Source organism: Thamnophis elegans, chromosome 15 (genome assembly GCF_009769535.1).
Source record: "Thamnophis elegans isolate rThaEle1 chromosome 15, rThaEle1.pri, whole genome shotgun sequence".
Classification (NCBI taxonomy): Eukaryota; Metazoa; Chordata; class Lepidosauria; order Squamata; family Colubridae; genus Thamnophis; species Thamnophis elegans.
This window is the reverse complement of record NC_045555.1, coordinates 45658003-45671358: the sequence shown is the minus strand read 5'-3', so window position 1 is coordinate 45671358 and position 13356 is coordinate 45658003. Positions and strand designations below refer to the sequence as shown.

The window sequence follows — 13356 nt, the reverse complement described above, 5'->3', positions numbered from 1 at the left end:
GACTGCACAGCTTAATCACAAATTTTCTGAACCCAACTGGTTGTAAATCAAGAACTACCTGTATATACCTACAGTACAATCCAACTAAGAAATTCCATCTTTGGAATATAGTTTAATAACACATTAGGGAATATTTATGTGCAGTTGATTAAAATATGAAAAAAAAAAAGAATGAATAAGTCTTTTTAGAAATTCAGACTGCCTCTTGGTCATTAATTAAGATTTCTTTTGGAAAAACAATAGCTTTCAAATATTTCCTATTGGCGGTTAAAAGAGTCTTCCTGTTCGTTTAGAATACTTCCCACTCTTCCTTGCAGAACTCTGCTAGAAATATTCTCAGCTATATTGCTTTTTTTTCTGTATTAATTTTTATTTTAAACACATAAGCACATCAACAGAAACAAACACATGACTTAAAAACAACATAGGAACAATAAGTTCCATCGTATATCATACAGCCTTATTTTCTCTTTCTTTTCTTTTCTCCCTCCCTTCCTTCTCTACTTCCTTCCTTCCTCCTCTCCTTCCCCTTCTTCCTTCCCTTCCCTTTCCCCTACTCCTACCTCTTTCTTCTCCTTCCTACCTTCTCTCCTTCTCTTTCTCTCTCTTCCTCCCTCCTCTCCTTCTCTATCTCTCTCTTCCACCCACCTCTCCTTACCTCTTTCTTCTTCCCCTACCTCTCCTCCACACTTCTTCTTCCTCTCCTACTATCTCTCCTTCTCAGTTATATTGCTATTTAGTTGAATCTATACTTTGGCTTGGCCACACGGTATTTCCTGTGCTGCTGGCTGTCACACAACCCCAAAGCATCATAGAGCCACCCCTGTGCTTAATGATTGTCAGAACCTTGAAACTCCTGCTACACTCCTCTTCTCTGAATGTATCTTGCATAGTTTCAGCCAAACAGTTTCCCCCCCCTTTGATCTTAATCCAAAATATCTCAGGCTACTCAAGGTTTTCTTTTGTATAAAAATAATCCTTGCTTAATCCTCACCTACTCCCCACCCTACCATGCCTGGGAGGCCACAGCCACTTACAGCTGGGCATGTAAAGTTGCCATGGACTAGGTAGCCTGGGCCAGCTACTGCAGCCCCCACCGGTATATTTAGCAATAGCAGTTAGACTTATATACCGCTTCATAGGGCTTTCAGCCCTCTCTAAGCCATTTACAGAGACAGCATGTCGCCCCCACAGTCTGGGTCCTCATTTCACCCACCTCGGAAGGATGGAAGGCTGAGTCAACCCTGAGCCGGTGAGAGTTGAACTGCTGAACTGCAGAACTGCAGAACTGCAGTCAGCTGAAGTAGCCTGCAGTGCTGCATTTAACCACTGCGCCACCTCGGCTATTTCTATGTAGAAAACCACCACAGGCTGGGAGGGCCAGGACAGCTATATGGCCTAGCAATGGAGATCAATTGCTCCACTACCTACATGGTATCGGACCTGGTTACTTGAGAGACTGCCTCCTGCCAGTCACCTCCCAAAGTCCTATTAGATCCCACAGACTAGGCCTCCTCCGAATTCCATCTGCCGGCCAATGTCGGCTGGCGACCCCCCGGGGGAGGGCCTTCTCTGTGGCTGCTCCGGCCCTATGGAACAATCTCCCCATTGAGATCCGACCCTTACTATCCTTCCGGCCTTTCACAAAGCAACTAAGACCTGGCTGTTCCGGCAGGCCTGGGGCTGTTGAATTATCCAGCCCCATTCGAGGTCACGACCCTATATACCATTTCAGACAAATGGTTGAACAAACCCCCCTCCTCCGTCCAGGAACGAAAGCCGAAACCAACGTAAATGAGAAGGTTTCCTTTAATCAAGACTCTCGTTGACTGAAAAACACATAAACAAAGAGATAAGCACTGTGGCAGCAAGTCCTACAAAACTTGGCAGAAATGCAAACAAACTCTGGCAGCAATCCAGCCTGCCAAGTTTGTTTTTTGTTAGTCCTTAACGTTAACTTCTGCAGAAAGGCGTGGCACAAGCAGTCTCTTTTATAATCAGGAGAGGATCTTAATGAGCATCAGCTGAGCGTAATCACCTCTTGTAATTACGCCGTTGACGCAGAGTAGCCCTTCGATGGTGTGCATCCCGGAACAACTCACAGGTGTTTTCTGGATCACTCACTCTTGTCTCCTCCCCACTGATCCAAGGCTCAGATGCCACCTGGTGGCCAACCAGTCTCTCCTTGCCCTGCTGGGAGTCTCTCCTCGCCCTGTCCAGGGTCCTCCATCTCCTCCAGGGCCGACTCATAAGACCCCTCGCTGTCGGAGTCTGGCGGCAGCTCCAACGGCTCCTGCCGGGCCACAACAAATAGTGACTCCACGTGGGAGGAATCCTCTCAATATACCATCAAAACAAAGCCTTGCTCTAGAAAAGGTGACAAAAGCTTTAAGTCCTTTCATATGAACACAGCTTCTAATGTGAATTCTGATGGCCAGTTTCAGAACGTACTTGAGGCACAATGGACTAGTCATTTAGTTTTTTCTTTTGTGAGAAGACAGGTTTTCAGGAACCATCATGATTAAACACAGCAGAGGCATAACACAGGGGTGTCCAAACTTGGGAACTTTTAAGAAGTGGATTTCAACTCCCAGAATTCCACAAGTCTTAAAAGTTCCCAAGTTTGGACACCCCTGGCATAACAAAACAGTGCATTGTTCAGAATCGTATTTTCTGACGAACACACCTTATAATTCTGTTTTAAAAACAAATGTGTTTCTTTTGCGTGCCCTCTTGACACACCTTTATTTTAAATGGAATACAGGAGCCCCCCCCCTCCCCATTCACTCACACACCCCTGAAAGAAGATACTTTATCCTCCAGTCACATTACATTCTCATGAAGGATTTGCAGGAATACATCTTTCAACATTTAACGAGCTTAAGTACAAAAGCAATTTTAAATTGGTTGATCTAGCAGCCTAATTGTGTAAGTTCAATTAGCCCGTCATAATTGCAAGCTGGTTGCCAAGTGCTTGAATGATGATCATGTGACTGTGGGAATGCTGCAACAGCTGCAATTGTGAGGACTGGCTGCGAGTCTCCTTGTTCAGTACTGTCGTAACTTTGAACAGTTGCTGCATGAATGGTCATTAACCAAGGTCTAACTGTACAGGTAGTCCTTGATGTACGACCACAACGGAGCCCAAAATTTCTGCTGTTAAGTGAGAATGTCAGCGTTCCAAATATCACGCAGAATTAAATCAGAGTCCAAGGCAAAACTATCCTTAAAGTTCCAATTTAATAAGTCAGACATGTTGGCACATCTGTGGAAATCCCAATTCTGAAAACTTCCTGGGAATCCACCCAGTTGAAAGTTGATGATCTTATCCCCCACACCCATAAATCAATCACATGGTCCAATCTTCTTCAGCCACGCTGGCATTTCCACCCATCTAGTTCCAGTCAGATGCAGAGGTGCAGAGACAAAAGATGACCTTGATTTCTAGAATGACAACAACGCATTCCACAATTCTACTCCTTTCTATTCCCCCCTCCCAACTACTACACTAATGAAACAGCATAGAAAAATAATAGTGTGTGTGGCAGGCCAAAAATCCTTAAAGGAATATAACTGCAGGCAAGGGACCTTGGAAGCCTTCTAGTCGAACTTCCTGCTCAGGCAGGAAATCCTATACCATTTCAGACAAATGATTGTCCAATTGTCTTCTTAAAAACTTCCAGTTTTGGAGAAATCACAACTTCTGGAGGCAAGTTGTTCCAATGGATAATTGTTCTAACTCTCAGGAAAATGAGTTCGCTTAAAGACTGCAGTGTTTACCTGATGACTGCAATCCACTTAACGACTATGGCAATTCATTTAACAAGCACCAGGGAAATAAAGGTCATAAAATCGGGTTGATCGTGCAATGGCCTGCTTTATAGCTCTTTTATAATCTTGAGTCAAGGACTACTGTAATGCTGGGAAAATGGAAAGAAAATAAAGAGGACAATCAGAAGCAAGGTGATTAAATTACAGTAGCGATAAGCATACCCATTGAAAGACCTGAAGGCCCAGGTTACAGACAGATCATCTTGGATAAATCTATGTGATTGCTAAAAGTCAACAATGATTTGACGTCATGTAATCATCATCAAACAAATAAAAAGGGATACAAGCATTATGAGCAGCAGTATGCAACATTCTGCAGTTCTACAGTTCTACAATTTATTTATCAGTAAACTGTATGATATCTTTGATGTATATCCAGAAAATCAGTTTAATTTTTTTGGAATTAATATCAAATTAGGAAATAGTAGGTGACTTAGATGAAAAGCATTTTCATCTTTCATCATGCTTTTCATCTAAGATATAGGTAGCCCTCAACTTAAAAGCACAATTAAGCCCAAAATTTTGCTAAGCAAGTCAGTTGTTAAGTGAGTTTTGCCCCATTTTACAATCTACTTTCTCACAGTTGTTAAGTGAATCACTGCAGTTGTTAAGTTAGTTACACAGTTGTTAAGGGAATCTGGCAGGAAGAGCCGAGGTGGCGCAGTGGTTAAATGCAGCACTGCAGGCTACTTCAGCTGACTGCAGTTCAGCAGTTCGGCTGTTCAAATCCCACCAGGCTCAAGGTTGACTCAGCCTTCCATCCTTCCGAGGTGGGTAAAATGAGGACCCGGATTGTTGTTGGGGGCGATATGCTGACTCTGTAAACCGCTTAGAGAGGGCTGAAAGCCCTATGAAGCGGTATATAAGTCTAACTATTGCTATTGCTTTGCTTCCTCATTGACTCCATTAGTCAGAAAGATGACCTCGGGACACTGCAACCCTCATAAATACATGCCGGTTGCCAAGCTTCTGAATTTTGACCTCATGATCCCAGGGATGTTGCAACAATCATAGGTATAAAAAACGGTCATAAGACATTTGTGTCGGTGCCACTGTGATAGTCACTAAATGAATGGTTTTAATGTCAAGGGCTGCACCTGCATTCAATTAAATATGCATAAGCTAAACCTCTAACAGCAGTTTTGTAAACACTGTAGATTGAGAGAAAGGTGAAACTGATACCTGTGAAAGTCATTCAGTTCGCTGGTAAATATTACCCACATAAATATGAAAAAGAAAAAAGAATGAAATCACAACCAGAAAAACAAGTTTATAATCAAAGTGAAACATTCCGTTTCAGCTAAGTTACTGGGAGAACTTAAATTAAAATGACAGCTAACAGGTACTCTTTGCCTATATTCGTTCCAGTTTAAATCTGCGTTTATTAAAATATTGGATTTCTGAAACATCACAGCTGGAATAAAACATGCCACAGCACATTGCAGCACTGCAACATTCAGGTTTATCGACTTTTTAAGCAGGTTACTTATAGTCTTATCTCAGTATAAACTTCAAAGTAGAATAGAGGTGTGTCCTTATAGAATTTCATCTCTATTCATTTTTAGGTAGGTAATTCCTAAAACACTTTTCTCTTATAGTGCCAATAATGAAAGTACTGTATGTATAAAACACCTGAAAGACTGAATTATATTACTGAATTGCATTAACTCAATAAATAAATTCTCCTTGGTAAATGAATTTAACTTTACAGTTTTAGCAGCATAATTTACAATATTGCATATAATACATGTAATAAAAAGGATAACAATGTATGAAATGTGCGTCTGTCTATGTATATAAGTTGCATTCAGCTATTTGATTTCCTTTACTCATTGGTCATTTTAGTCCAAATTTCACATGCAGCTTACACTGAAGCAGTTGCATACTCCAGTAATGAAATGTTAGCAAGCCAACAACCAAGCTCAGAGAGCATCTAGGACTCCACAATTTGGGCACTGCTACATCAAATACATTACTTCCGATGGGTATTTATGTAGCAGAGTGTTATAAGTACTTAAATACAGTTTCAATTTTCAGCCACAGTGTTACTGTGAAATGATTAACATTCTAACCCCTTATTAGCCCTGCTCAGAGATACAATCTTCAAAAGAAATTCTAGACCGTAGCCTTAGCAGAAATTAAGCACTTGCTGTTCAATATGAAATTGACAGTTCGTGTTACTACCAGATACAGCAACAAGAAACAACAAACACAGATTTCAGATTTTGCAGAACTTTAAAATGTATAATTGTACGAAAGAAAAGTGATAAACAAATATGCCAAGGTGCGATTTTATCAGTTCTCAGAATGAACAATGGGACCAGATTAGATCCTCGGGATGCAGGAAAGTCCACGGGTTACATGCCCTTTTAACAATATTGTGGGGGCAATTTCATAAACCTGAATTTTCTAACTGACTCTAGAAGGGATACAGAACCAATTTTCCTCTCAGAAGGTATTATACCAGACACTGCTGACATTATTGTTGTTTTTACTTGCAACTTGTCAAAGCAAAAAGTGATGAATTGAGACAATTATCATAGAATCCAAAAATTGGAGAGGTTTCCTTACATCCTTAAAGCAAACTACGTTCACAGAGCAGGAATCCAAATTTAAGCATCGAAATAGATGGCTGCCTGAAGCATTCATTTCTACCATTTTAAACTCTAAGTCTAACCTCACATTCAGCCAAAATCTGTGTTAGCCTGTACCCTTCTCTCTGTGGCAATAGAAAATGAGTCTTGACTTTTGTGATTCCCCCTTCAGATACTTGGGAAAAGATTGCTGACGGTTTCCAACCAGTTCTCTTTCCCCAAAATCTATAAATTTATTCTTTATCTTGTTGTAGAATTTAGTTTTGCAGTGCCTTCATCATCCGTACTGCCCACCCCACCCCATTTTTTGCACCTGTGCCCAGTTGTCTGAACCTTTCTTAAAATGTCACATTTGTAACTGGACATGTTCTACCTGGTCTCTGATTAATAAAAAAAGAAAATGGGAACTATTTACTTTGTGTAATTGAAACGTTATACGTCTATTGAGGCAATTCAAATTTGCATTTTGCCTTTTTAAAAGCCAAGTCATACTACTGACTCATATTTGATCAACGATCAAGCACAATTTCAAAATACTTCTCATATGAAACATAGGAGATACACTCAGTAATTCAGGCTTTGGTTTCTGCTGTCATACTATGAACCTCAAGACACAGAGCCAGGAGGGTGCCATGATTAAATGACCCACGGACTATGCCATCTTCATCCTTGGGTGACTTTGGCCATTCATTCTCCCTCAGCCTAATCTACTTCACAAAGTTGCCGTAGGGTAAACAAGAAAGAAGATTGGAAATCAAACGGCTTTCACGTGATTATCTCAATCTTAAAAACTTAGGAACTCAACTTTTGCAAGATATTATAATTAAATAATTTTATTACTCCACTCATCATAATTTGTTGATGTTTAGGAAATGCAGTTAGAAAAAAACCCAGATGATTTTGAAATGGTGAAAAAATTGGATGCTAGAAAAAGCACTGGTCTAATTCTCTTACATGACTCTTATAAAAGTCTCTTATATCACTCAGGATAAATGGCACATTTCTGTAAATAGGATTAATACTTCTTTATTGATACATTTTCTAGATTAAGCTATATTATGAAAGGTAAAGAGCATTTCAGATGGAGGAGTGTTTCTGGATAATTGTTAAAGGAGCAACTGGCAACGAATCAGCTATTCATGAATACTGAGACATGAAATACTTTCTCAATACAAGAATCACAATTCCGGCAAGTATTGTAAATTACATCAGATGTTTCAGCAAGATATTTAGCAAAATAGCAGTTGGCTATTTCAAAAGGATCTGTCCACTGTTATTTCCCTTTCCTCTCTTCTCTTCCCACCTTCACCAGGCAAAAGTTGAATAAATGAATGATTTTAAGTTTATTAGGTATGCTAAAACATATATCAACAACATAGTGGAAAAACTTAAAACACCCTACCATCCTACCTTTTAGCACAAAAAGGGCAGTCAAATTCCTCCTCTACATAACTGCCATAATCCAGAAGCCATTCCACTGCACTGTTGTCAGAGCGAGAGAAGGAAAGAAGGGCCACCATCTATATTCTTCAAAAAAAAATTTTTTTTCTTGTTTGATTCTCCCACACTAGTAACCTAGGAGCCCTTCCACTGAGCTATTACAGGTGAGATTAGAATCCCTGTAACATTAAGAACTGACACTATAATGATCTTGTTTTCTTTTTCAAGCTCCATCTTGTTTTTCTTTTGTATCATAACTTTATAATAATAATTTATTTAACTGATCTCAATAACTCTGAGTGGTTCATAATTACATTACAATAAAATTAATAAAACCTAATGATAACAAACGACAAGCATAACAAGAGTTTTACTCTCCCTCCCTGAAGGTGTGGATGAAAAGCTGGATCTTCATGGCTTATAGATTGTAAACATCAAGGTAGAGACTCAAAAACTACCTATTTTTTCTACCTTATAAGCTTGAGAGCATAAATTTATATATTTGTTACATTTATTTATTTACTATAGGGCTACTCTACACAGCTAACATAACAAACATAACTTAATGTAGTGTAACATAACATAAATGGCTTCAATGTCTAGAACACTGAATACTGTATCAGTATGTGATAGAATAAAATCCCTTTAGAAAAATGACTTAGAGAGGCAAATTTTTACTCCACCATTTCAGCACTCATTAACTCTTCCAGCATAATTGAAGCTAAGAACAAATAAGAATGCATTGGTCCTTCACAAAACTGAAAACACAGCCAAATAATGATGTAAGGTTTCATTCTTGAAAACTGCTCAATTTGGAGTATGTCATGCGTACCTAAAGAACAATTGTAACACTGCAACACAAACCTATAATAGAATTATTTTTCTTTCCTGTTAGCCTAACCATTGTAAAGCCTTTAATTACTTGTAGTAAAGAATATGAAAATATTATTTTGTAGTACAGTGAAACATGCAAGAGGAGAATGATTAGGAAACATTAGTGTTATAAACAGTAGGTCTCATTCTAACAGATATTCTAATGTGCTTGTGCGGCTACTTCAGAAGCTAATGACTTATCAATGTATGTTCTTCCTCATGTCACAAAAAACAGCTCCCTGCTTCAAAAGGGTTGTAGGCTTCTAAGGAAATGTAGAGGTCAAATTCCCTATGAATGTAGGAAAGCACCTTTTGCTTTCAAACGTGTAGCAATGCAAGATGCAGCTATTGTAACAACACACCTGATACAAAGCATTATCCCCATTCTCCAGCAATATGGCATTTGGTGGAGAAGTAGAAAAAGCACTATCCAAAGCATAAAGTACCTCATTTACAGGTAGAAATCTCTTTGAGTGGAACAGAGCTAAAATATTTTTAAAATGTACCCTATGTTAAGTATTAAATGAAGCAATGAATGCACTGGGGTTGAGTGTGCTTTAAGTGAATGGCATAGGGGTTGGGGGGGAGGGGGGGAGGGAGGGATGTATATTAGGCTTGACGAGGGGTGTTAGATTTTAAAGTAATATGATTGCACATGTATTTTATTTTTTCTTTAAAACTAAGATATGTTGCATATTGATATGGAAGCATAAATACCATCAACATAGAATGGAGTTTGCTCAGAAGCTGAAATACACCAATGAGAGGAAGAGTGGGAAACAGAGGAGAGAAGAAAGATAGGAAGAGAGGGATAGGAGAGAGGGTAAGGGGGGAAGATGAGGAGGATAAGGAGGAGTGGAATGAAGAGAGAGGAGAAGGAGAAAGGAAGGGGAAGTAGAGTAGAAAAGGATGATGGAGGGAAGAAAGGAGGTAGGAGAGAGGTAGAAGAAAGAGGTGTATGGAGAGCAGAAGAGCTAATAATGGGTTTTTATCTTTCTGGGCGTTGATGGCAAGAGGAACTGATGTAATTACTACTTAATACAATAGGATATTGGCTATGTAATAGTATACCTGTGATTATATGTTATGAAAGTAGAAAATAAAAAAGTATAAAACAAAGTGAATGGCATACTCAATAAAATTTAAGGATGCCTCTCTGAAAGTTACACACGCATCCCTTACGTGTAATCTTCTTTGCCTTCAGAAGGCATTACTGGTTCATCAGCAGTGAAGGGGCCATGCTTAAGACATCCCTAAACATTACCTGCTAAGATTTCATTTTTTTTTTGTCTTCCTTTCACAAAGAATTTCTTAGCCTAAGGTCTTTAGCAGGCCATCCCCTCATTCCACAGTTATTGTCAGGTGCTGCTTCATTTAATAATCCGGAAAGAAACCACTCAACTCCATTCTTAGAATTAAGTGTACTTTTACTAATTGCAAACGAATAGTAGCAAAGCAAAGCTGAGTCTGGATAAATTGGCGCGAAAGCAATGGATATCATGTATAGTTCAATCCCCTCCCCTTGGCAACCCATTTCATAGCCCAATAATATTTCACCCAACTGTCGGGTGGGAGATATCTTCAAAAAGCATCATCAGGCTGGAATGCCGGACAGTTGGCCTTGGCGGGAAACTCCCTTCTGCCACATGCCCAGAGAGATGGTCGGGACAGCTTCTAATAACAATCCTCCAGCACATAACAATTCCCCTCCCAAATACCATGCCCCCCCCCCCCCCGTTTCAATGGCAGCCGAAGCAGCAACGAAGCAGGGACTGACAGCTATATCCTTTGCAATACATCAGGGTACAATACCTGTACAAGAAAGCAATACCTGCTTGCGGGGAGGGAGGGAACGGTGCAAATGAGCAACCTCACACCATCCATAATTCAGAGCCTTATTCAAGCTCTTGCAAAGCCAAGGCTTTGAAGGGAAGGGAAGACGCTCCTTCCACTGCAAGACTTACCTAACCAGGGGAAGGAAGGCCAGCAAGAATGGGGCGGCTGGGGGGAGCCCAGAATCTCGCAGGATCCGATTCTGGGTCAGTCACCGGGGACCAGGGCTTTGGGGTTTTTTCCTCCCACTGGAGCCTATTCTTCCCAGCTCGGATCCTGCACCGTCGTCCCGGGACACCGTCTATTTGTCCCACTCGCCTTCCTTGCGGCAATTGCACAAGTCGGGTCTGGGGCACCGGCGCGCCCCGTACAAGGGAGCCCCCCCCCATGAGTCATGGGGTGTGTGTGTGTATTGTTTGTTTGTGAGTGTGAGTGTTGTGTTTATGTGCATTGCATATGTGTTTGTGTATTGTATTGTGTGTGTGTATTTTTTTCTGCTTCAAAAGTTTCATTTCTTTTAAAACACAAATATTTCAACATTCCTCAATCAATAAAACATCGAAGTACAGTTTTTTTGTATGCCCCTCCCTCTATTGTATGCGTATTGTGTGTGTGTTGTGTGTGTGTATTGTGTGTATTGTGTGTATTGTTTGTGAGTGTGAGTGTTGTGTGTATTGCATATGTGTGTGTGTATTGTATTGTGTGTGTATTTTTTTTCTGCTTCAAAAGTTTTATTTCTTTTAAAACACAAATATTTCAACATTCCTCAATCAATAAAACATCGAAGTACAGGTTTTTTGTATGCCCCTCCCTCTATTGTATGCGTATTGTGTGTGTGTTGTGTGTGTGTATTGTGTGTATTGTGTGTATTGTTTGTGAGTGTGAGTGTTGTGTGTATTGCATATGTGTGTGTGTATTGTATTGTGTGTGTATTTTTTTTCTGCTTCAAAAGTTTTATTTCTTTTAAAACACAAATATTTCAACATTCCTCAATCAATAAAACATCGAAGTACAGGTTTTTTGTATGCCCCTCCCTCCCTCTATTGTGTGTGTGTATTGTGTGTGTGTGTATTGTGTGTATTGTGTGTATTGTGTGTGTTGTGTGTGTGTGGTGTGTGTGTGTGTGGTGTGTGTGTGTGGTGTGTGTGTGTTTTGTGTGTGTGTTTTGTGTGTGTGTTTTGTGTGTGTGTGTATTGTGTGTGTTGTGTAGTGTGTGTTTGTGTGTTGTGTAGTGTGTGTTTGTGTGTTGTGATTGTATTTGTGCATTTGTGTGTGTTTGTGTATTGTGTGTGTATTGTGTATTGTTATTGTGTGTGTATTATCTCTCTCTCTCTCTCTCTTACCTTGTGAAAAATTCCGCAAAACTGGATCCGGCGATCCCGCTCAACCGCTTGGCCCGATGATCCCCTTGCTCCGAGCCTCCGGGCCCCGCCGCGTGAAGGCCTCCTCCTCCTCCTCCTCCTCCGTCAGGGTCGTCGGGAGGCTCGGGAGGCGGCAAGTGCTCGGGGGCGCTGCGGCGACGGCTGACCTCGAAGGTGTTCCGGGAGTTGAGGCTGATGTCCATGAAGGCCAAGGCGGGCAGGCAAGGCAGAGCCCTGGCTGGGGAAGACAGGCTGCCCTCCGCCTCCTCGGGGGTCCCAGACGAGGACGAAGAGGACGAGGAAGAGGAAGACGGCGACGGAGCCCCGGCGGTCGCCTCAGCCCCGGCCACGACGCTCAGGAACAAGCCGCCGTTGTGGAGCTGCTGCTGCTGCGGCGGCGGCGGCGGCGGCTTCTCCTCACCGAGGCGCTGCGCCTCAGAGGCCGCCGCCGGCGAGAGGAGCAGGAAGCCGGCGTCCCCGTTGGTCATCCTCCCTCCGCTGCAGGCGTCCCCGTTGGGCGGCCTCTTGCCGGCCAGGTAGCGATGCAGCCGGTCCCGGGAGCCTTCTCGGCTCCCATCCCCAGGCCCGCCCGCCTCAGCCTCAGCCTCCTCCCCGTCCTCCTCCTCCTCCTCCTCAGCCGCCTCAGCCTCCCGGCCCGAGACAAGCAAAGCTGCGCCGCCCGGAGCTCCGGCATCCTCCGGCCCCACCATTTGCCGTCGAGGGAATCCAGCGGCCCGGCCGAGAGCGAGAGGACGCGCGCGGGAGGAGGAGAAGCGGCTCCTCACGGCGCCCAGCGGAGCGGAGAGGACGAGGCGGCCTCCCCTCAAAACGGCTCCGTCGATGGTCGTGGCGGCGGGAGCGGCCTAAAGGGGCCCGGCTCGCGCAGGCGCATCAGGGCGGATCCCTCAGCGGTTCCTCAGGGGGAAGCCAACCGAACCATAGAGACGATTCCGTTGGTGCGGAAATGCAGCTTGTAAACATCCGGCGCGGTCTGGGGGGAGAGGCGGGGGGGGGGTGGTGGGCTCCGCCCCCCCGAGTGAGATTGACAGGGAAAGCCTTTCGGCTTTACCGTATACTCTCTAAGAGCGCAGCCTAGGAAACGAGTTCTATGAAAGGCTGGCTGGGAGAGCGCGTGTCCTTTCTTGGCTTGTTTGGAAGGAGGGTCTCGTGGAGGTGGGGTGGAGGGGTGGGGTGGGCTCTTGTTTTGAGATATCATCACCTCTTTTTCGCCTCTTTCTCCCAACCTTCCCATGCTGAAATTTTGGGGGAGTTTTGAAGTCCGCAAATTCTGGAGTTGTCCACCTTTGAAAACTGAAGGAAGTTATATCACCCAGCTCTCTCTCCCAGAAAAAATGAAATATCCTAGGAAATGTTGAGAAGGCAGAATATTTCTCTGGATGGGAAAAGAAAGAAACACGCTTTAA

General features: G+C 42.6%; 1 protein-coding gene across 2 annotated transcripts in view; it reads right to left on the bottom strand.

The window, feature by feature from the left end:
• The window catches only part of LOC116518516 (TBC1 domain family member 12), a 63704-nt gene extending 50788 nt beyond the window's left edge, over positions 1-12916 (bottom strand). For both annotated transcript variants that reach the window (XM_032231977.1, XM_032231978.1), the window contains exon 1: positions 11915-12916. In XM_032231977.1, the coding sequence (XP_032087868.1) occupies positions 11915-12642 (728 nt within the window). In that variant the 5' untranslated portion in view covers positions 12643-12916. The remainder of the gene's footprint in view (positions 1-11914) is intronic.
• Positions 12917-13356: the final 440 nt, after the last annotated feature.